Raw genomic sequence first — 8,359 nt, 5'->3', positions numbered from 1 at the left:
ATATTATCTAAACAATAATACTAAAATAACACTGTTATTCTCGCTTCTATGGTCACTCAGATTTCCTTTTACGCTGTTGCTTAAAGCTGCTACCACTAGATGGAGCCAGGTGTCTGTATACTAAAACACTAAAGGACATCAACACTTCACACGCACTACAAAGAGTAACAGGTGTCTCACAGTTTTTTGAGCCATAACCAAATATGCTTTCACCTCCACAACAGATAAAATGCATTTTAGCTCTCTGATATTTTTGTGACCAGTTGAAAAGGAAATTATCTACACTTTCAGAAATAAAGGTACAAAAGCGGTACCTTTTCAAAAGGTACACTTTTGTACCTATTAGGTTCTAATATGTACACTTTAAGTACTAATATGTACCTTTAAGGTACCAAAATGGACTCTTTAGGTACAGACATGTACGTTTTGAAAAGGTTCCACCCCAGTGACAGCTATTGTACCTTTATTTCTGAGAGTGTATAGATTGTTGTAAAATAATCAGGGATGCTAGTTAGAGTGAGCTTGTACTATGTCACATGAAAAAGGAATGATATTAAGCATTCATATTTTTCTCTTAAATAATTCTACAAACTTAGTGTGATGTGATATCCTGGTCATGCTAAGTATACATTTACATTTGCTTGGATTTGCCATTCTTATCATATACCTGATATATTTGTAAATTCACAGTGCAATCAGCCTTTCAAATAATTATATGTTTAAGAATGATGTAGAGTGATCACGTACAATAATTAATATCCTGTTTCATGTTGTTGTTCGTAGTCTTCCTGTTGCCCTGTGTAATTATGAATTTCTGAATCACTGCATAGGAAGGTGAAAACAAGATTGTGTGGCATCAACCTCAGGTATCCCACAAAAACAAACACGCATTTATATATTTTCGCAGATTTTTCTGCTGTCCTCCAACTGACGATCAGTTGTCGTACACTAAAATAAAACTGAGATTATTTTCTGAATATGTGATTTATATAAGCTTGAGTTATGGTTTCAGCCCAGTCGGTTGAGATGAGGAGAAGACGAGGCTGTTGCTAGGTAACAGAGCACAGAAAACACAAGCCAAATCGCTTGAATTAGGGCTCGGTTGAGATACTGCACTGATCCCATAGATGGGCTTTATTTAGTCTATGTGAGTTGTGATCAAGTGCTCTCGTCTGGGCTTTGTGTTGCCGGTGCTTTTGTGGTGACATTTCTAAGGTGATTATTTCAAACGCTGCCCAGGCTCATTGTGCAAGAAACGGGATGTGAGAATGTGTATCACCGTCACTAGATTGGCCAGGACAGGGTGTGTTTTTTCCTGTTGAAACTGTATTTATCCAATTTAAATGACATTTTGGAATATGTTTAATGTTACAGATACCATATAAATTTTAGTTTATGACATGCGAATGAAACAAGGGGGCTTTAAAGAGCTAATTTGTGACATTACTGTTGATAAAAAAAGACGAAAGATAATTAAGTCATTAAAACACATGCAGTGTGGCAATAAAATTATAAGAAAGCTTCTGGTTTAGTGGCACTTGAGGTGTGTTTCATATTTTGCAGCCTCTCATTTCAAATCCCATTTGAGCTGAACAATTAAAAACAGGACACAATTTGTCCTTGACGACAAATATAATGGATTAACTATCCGTTTGTTTATGGTTCGTTTGTACCATAAAAGAAATGAAAACTCTGCTCTATTTATTGGCATTTTCAGCTTTGTTTGTTCCTGACAGGAAGCGAAGTGGGAGAGAGATGGGGGCTGGGATTGGGAAAGGTTCTCGAGTCGGGATTCAAACTCGGGACGCCCGTAGCGCAAAGGTGCTGTATTTCGGTTTGCTGCCCAAAAGGCTATCGCTGCCAACAACTCTGCCCTTTTTAAAGGATTATTTCACTTCCAGAATAAAAATTTCCTTATAATTTTCTCAACCCCCGTGTCATCCAAAATGTCTTTCTCTCTTCAGTCAAAAAGAAATTAAGGTTTTTGAGGAATTCATTCATTCATTCATTGCAGTTTCAGTGCAGCTTTAAAGGACTCTACACGATCCCAGCTGAGGAATAAGGGTCTTCTCTTGCGAAACGATCTGTCATTTTCAAAAAAAAAAAAAAAATGATATACTTTAAAACACAAATGCTCATCTTGCACTAGCTCGACTTCTAGAGGATAAATTCTCAGGAAATATTTATTCTGGAAGTGAACTAATCCTTTAAAGGAATAGTTTACCCCAAAAACAGAAAATACAGATGACTTTGTTTCTTCACTGGAACAGATTTGGAGAAATTTAGTGTTACTTCACTTATAGATCTTCTGCAGTGAATGCATGGGTGCCGTCAGAATGAGAGTCCAAACAGCTGATAAAAACATCATAATAATACACAAGTAATCCACACGACTCCAGACCATCAGTTAACATCTCGTAGAGTGAAAATCTGTGTGTTTGTAAGAAACAAATTAATCAGTAAAATGTTTTTATGATGTTTTTTAACTTCAAACCATTCCTTAAGTTCCTCTATCCATAATATTGCTTTCTCCAGTGAAAAAAGTCATCTTGTCTGAATCAGGAAATAAATATGCACAGATCAAGCACTGTTTACAAGTGGAAACAAACAGTCCAGAACTGTTCTAAACAATTATGTCAGTGGATTTTGATGTGAGAGGACAACAGTGAATGGACATTTTCACTGGAGGCAGCTCAATCATGGACTTTTTGACATAATAATTACAAGCATGCAGACTGGAGTTGTGTTGATTACTTGTGGGATAGTAACTAGTAAACTATCTCTGTAAGAACTTGTGTTTGCTCTGGAAAAATGATTCACAATCTTGGTATATTGTCAGCGTAGGTAGATTTCAGTTGAAAGCGTGCAAATCCTGCAGGTTGGACATTTGGATTGTATATAGCACATACAGCATGTCTCTGAGTGTGACAGTGGAACGTACTTCTAAGATCATGGCTGTGAAAGATGTCTTTTTGTTGAGCGAACCTTGTGCATCCAACAACAGGAGGGACAAATTAGAAATTCAACGGTGTACAGTCACCATGGAGACCACTATTAGGATGACAAGGACACTACATTATGTGGGAGCGGAGATGTCTCGCAGGTTCATGCCTCTTGGTTAGCTTTTAATTAGTTGGGAATAAAATACACAACTTAAACAGAGAGGTCAGGGTCTGCTGATTTACCTTGGATTGAGGTACTACTAGAACTGTCAAATTAATTGTGTTTTCTGTAATCAAACACAGACCCGTTGGACAGAAGTAGGAGGAGGGAGAGAGAAAGACAAACACAGAGAGACAATTACCAGTCTAGACATTACGTATTTTAAATGATTTCTTTTATGATCCAGTTTATGAAATGGCTTACGAAAGGCAGTGGGAATTGGTTGTTTTTCTTGTATCACCCTGTCATTGGAAAACAGCAACAAACAGCCAGCATTTTTTTTTTTTTGGCATATTTGACTCATATCTGTTTATTTGTTTATAATGTCTACAGCTACGTCTAAACTAATTTTACTCATATATAAGGCTTCCCTATGTAGTGAATACTGAATGAGCAACCAAGTGCACCCAGGTACGTTTATGCCATGAGACCAGGTAGGTAAACAAACAAGCGGTTTCAAACACAGTATGATGAAAATATCCTCTGATTTTGAAAGACACAAGGAGGGGCAAAATTCCAATTTTCTTTGCTTTCCTCTTACAGAGCTTACTACAAAAATGATATAAAATCGTTAAAATTAATACAATAAATAAAACAATAAAAATAAATGGAGCTATATAGTATGTGTGTTATTTTGTTTATATAAGTATTATTTTAGTAACATTGAGATTCTAGTTTTTATTAATATTTTGAATTTTATATTTTCAGCTTTCATTTTCATTGTCATTTTTATTATTATTTTTTGTTTTTAAGTATTATATAGTTTTTATTCATTTTTATTTCAGTTTTAGTTTTATTTATTTTAGTAAAAATCAGGTTAAACTAAATGAAAATGTGAAACGATTTCAGTAAAGTTTGACTTCAACATGTTGCTGTAATGGCGTGATTCTCTAGTAAGCATAAAACACATAGCACAAAGAAATATTGCATCATATTAAACCTTTTAAATTTATTTTTTCAATATAAAATGAAATGTTTATAATGTCTGCCTAGGATTTTTATTTATTTATTTATTTTTTACTGAGCTCTGTGCGATGTATTCTGGGACTGCACTCTCTGTGAACAATACATTTGATTCTGCCGAATTCTGACAAAATAAGGTATCTTAAGAGGCAATGTAATTAAGTAGCCTACCTTGATGACTGACTAGGTTTTGGAACAGAGCAACAGTTCCTCTGTCAGCACAGTCAGGCTGACTGCTGCTCTGACCACTCCCATGCTTTCCATAAGCCTTATTCAACAGAATATAATGAAAACGTGTTGACATCTGATGAATGCATATGCTACAGTACTTCCTCCCTGCTTCTTTCATTCTACCATTGTCTTTTTCTCTCTCTCTCTCTCTGACACACTTTCTCTCATTCTGTCACCCTTGGCTTGAACACACACACATATGCTCTTTTTTTCCATTGCCTCCATGGAGCACAACTGTACTTTCACATTCTGTGAGTAATTGGCCATTGAGGATGGACACTGGCAGCTCAGTGTGTGTGTGTGTGTGTTGCTGTTATATTTATAGTAGACCTCAATGTAGGGCACCTGTTTAAGTGTACTACTTCACTTACTCATCTCAGCTGATATAAGTATACACTACCCAGATGTATCTGTAATTGGGGCAAAAATCACCATGCTCCACACAAGCACACCCTGAAGGCTATTGAAGATCATTAAAGTCATCAAATATAGTCTATTGTATTTTACATTTTCATCATCTGTGCTTCCTAAATCATTTGGTTCTATTCACTTTTGAGTGAGACTTTTTCATTCATCCTTCTGTGCTGTTTTGCAATAATAACCTCAGTCTGGAATGATCTACTGGGTCAATGGACTATTGCAGTTTCCATCATCATTTTTATTAGCCGCATCCATTTTTCCCGCCTTTCCTCTGCGTGAGATCTCTCACTTTGCAGCCGACTATTATTAGCAGGTCCTTTCGGGCCCTTACACTGTTCTGCTCATTAATTTTAAGCAGATTAAGTGACATCATGGAATGCCTCACTGTATCTCCTCACATTTTGTTAGGTGTGGTTATTCGCTATGGACAGTTTATTATTTGGTTTCTTTAATTCTCTGTGCAGTTCTCTGTATTTTTTCTTTTTTTTTCTGTATTTAGGTAGAGGTGCTGTTCTTAAAATTAGAATTAGTTCTTCTTCTTTATCTTCTTTTTTAATGGCCCAATTGGAAAAGGAAGTGGTAATAACCTTTTATTGCTGTTTTATTGCCTCTTCATCGAATGTAAAATTCAGTTTTATCTGTTGCATGGTATTATTTTACTGTCCCAATATGTGAAAAAAAAAAAAAAAGGTTAAAATCACTAGGCTAATTTTCTAATCTAGTATGACAAAAAAGACAGAAATTTGTAATATATATTGTTTTCAACTAATGATATGCCATGTTTCAGGAGAGTACAAGGTTTAGTTCAGGGTGATTTAAAGACAAATGCACCCTGCATTACACCTGCACAAACATCTTTGAACTCTGACAGCTTTGTTCCACTGATCCTGACGTCTTGTCTTGTTTCTTTGTGACAATTTGTGTCGTTACCAGGCCAACAAGTACATTCTCTCTCACAAGCCTGTCAGTAGAGCTTGCACACGCGCCGGAAGAGTAAGTTTTAAACACCAATTATCTCTGAGCTCAAAGTCAACTGAACAAGCTGCTCCTAGAATAGAGACGCTTACACTTGGTACAGGTGTCTGTTATAAGCGAAAAAGATGTTACAGTGCTTGAAATCGATAATCCTCAAACATTCTGAGTTTTTCTTTATTTGACGTGTCAATAAACTTCACACTGAAACATTTGAGGACGGGACTTTTATGCATATTTTATTAAGAGATAGCGTTAGAAAAATAAAAGGGCGTAGTGACGTCAGCGGGAAACAAACGCGTTATTGCTTTTTTTTAATGATGTTTTTATTTCTTTCTTTATATTTTGCAATAGCTCAAACCGAAGAATCGTTCACGTATAGGCCTTTATTAAGACATTTTTTATTTCATTTTGATTTCAAGCTAACTTTCTTTTTATCTACTTCCTGAGAAGGAACCACGTGAAATAAAGTCTTAAACGAGAAGACGTTTTTAAGATATTTTACTCCTGCAGCTGGTTTATGTAGTGAACAGTTCAAACTTTGTTAAATGTTTTCACTCCCTTTTGTAATCGCTCGTTGATTGACAGAACTTTAATATTGACGCTATATCGAAACCTATTGTTTAAGAATAAGAAAGTAACCTAATCGAATCGTGTTTGCATGTCTATAGAGGTTATTTGTCTCGCTTTCAGATGAATTTGCGCACTGAGTGTCATTTGGAGAGGCAGCACGCGCTCAGACACATTCGCGCTGTGCATGGTGAGGGGTGGCCAGGCGCGAGAGCCAACCTTAAACAAACCGCATCCGCGCCTCACAGCTCACACAGTGCAGATGGAGCTTGTTGAACACTGTCGTTGACGCGTGGAAATATTAAAAAAGATACAAAAAACGTTTAAATTAAGTAAGTGAGATGGAAGAGTGACGAGGGAGGTCAAAACAGACCCGGAGAGATTTAAAAACGATGGCTTTTTAGTTTTACCACGGTGTACTGAAAATGGGAGCTGATTTCTACTGTTCTTCAGAAAAGAGTTTGCTCTCCTCCTGTTAAAAAGAACATCTTCATGGGATGCACGACTGGATATTCGGATTATAAACGGTTTTATTCCCCATTTTGCTTTCAGGTAATGTTACTCTTGGTGTTTTGGCGTTTGTAGGGATGACTGTTGGAGTAAGCTACGTGTTGCGCGTGCTTGGAGGATTTAACGGTCGTTTAATAACTCGTCGTTTGTCATAGCAGGGAAACTCTTTCAGTTTGGATGCTTATTTGCAGTTCACTGTGTGGAAGTAAACGTACTTTTTTGCACCTGGCTTAGATTTCTCTGTTTTTGCTCCACACAGAATGGCTCGCTTCGGAGACGATGTTCCCGGTGTGCTGGGAGCCGGGGATGGGGGTTCGGAGCGCAGTCGGAACCGGGATGCACCGGCGGTATCCACAGGTGGAGTTTCACCAGCCTTCAAACAGACCAAAGCGCAACGAGCCCGAACCATGGCCCTGTACAACCCCATCCCGGTCCGACAGAACTGCTTCACCGTCAACAGATCGCTCTTCATCTTTGGAGAGGACAACATCGTTAGGAAGTATGCTAAGAAGATCATAGAATGGCCATATCCTTTTGTCTAAACGGTAAAACACGCCCTGCCCCCTAAAACACACGCTAGATGTGCTGTCAACACGTATTTTCAAAAGCACATGCTGCTCCTGTGTTCATTTTTGCTGGTCTGAAACTCAAAATTGTTTAATCATAATCAAACTTATTGGTTAAATTTGTTACAGTCTCCTCAAAATCTCGACGTTAATTTGAGTTCACTTGCCTATATGGTTCATGTAAAGAAACTTTTTGTTTCAGGGTCATAGTACTTTAAAACTTAAAAAAGACAAACAAACCTGTAATTAAAAAATTACTATTAGTTAAAAAAAAAATCATAGGCCTACACCACGTCTTTTTTAATATTTTGTATTTATAAAAAATTACATGTATAAGTTAGTAAGAAATGCATATTCAAAATGGAATTCATTCAAACAATGTATGTTATATACAATTTAAAGTTTTGGGGCTTAAAGTTAAAAATGAAATAAAAAACTCTAAATATATATATATATATATATATATATATATATGAATATTGCATAACAATATGCTAAAAAGAAAAACAAATGAAGCATTTGTTTTTGTTTTAAAATATTGTTAATAATTCAACGATACATTGTCTGCCAGTCATTAAAAATTTGTATACTCACATGCCTTCAACACCACTATACTTTTAGTCCTTAAATAGATTTTTTTTGTAGGCAATTATATAAATGTTTTTTCTTTCAATATAAATATTACATTTCTAAGAATTTGAAGCATGTTTTAAATTAATGTTTCCAATGATTTATTTTTTAATATTCTCTTTCTCAGTGACCCACTAATATAGTGATTTGCATGTGCAAGATCTGCTGAGAGGTCGTTTGTGAGATTGTACTCATTGACCTGGTAATGACACAAAAGTAAAAATGTATGTATTCTGTATGTAAATGCATTGAAATTTTCAAACTATACTTCTTGGTGTTTTACACTACATAATTCATTGAACTGACTTGCTTTCAGCACCATGGACAGAGACCAT

At 36.1% G+C, this 8,359-nt stretch overlaps 1 protein-coding gene across 10 annotated transcripts in view; it reads left to right on the top strand.

The window, feature by feature from the left end:
* Positions 1-5,762: 5,762 nt before the first annotated feature.
* The window catches only part of LOC131545740 (probable voltage-dependent R-type calcium channel subunit alpha-1E), an 84,945-nt gene continuing 82,348 nt past the window's right edge, over positions 5,763-8,359 (top strand). For 8 of the 10 annotated variants that reach the window (XM_058784839.1, XM_058784837.1, XM_058784835.1 and 5 more), the window contains exons 1-2: positions 6,388-6,870; positions 7,088-7,354. In XM_058784839.1, coding sequence (XP_058640822.1) covers positions 7,089-7,354 — 266 coding nt within the window. In that variant the 5' untranslated portion in view covers positions 6,388-6,870; position 7,088. Of the gene's footprint in view, positions 5,770-6,387; positions 6,871-7,087; positions 7,355-8,359 lie in introns of those variants that run through there. The other 2 variants (XM_058784830.1, XM_058784836.1) reach the window with 2 other exon arrangements.

This window comes from Onychostoma macrolepis, chromosome 08 (genome assembly GCF_012432095.1).
Source record: "Onychostoma macrolepis isolate SWU-2019 chromosome 08, ASM1243209v1, whole genome shotgun sequence".
NCBI lineage: Eukaryota > Metazoa > Chordata > Actinopteri > Cypriniformes > Cyprinidae > Onychostoma > Onychostoma macrolepis.
Note: the sequence above shows the minus strand (reverse complement) of the source record. Positions and strands in the feature narration are given on the sequence as shown.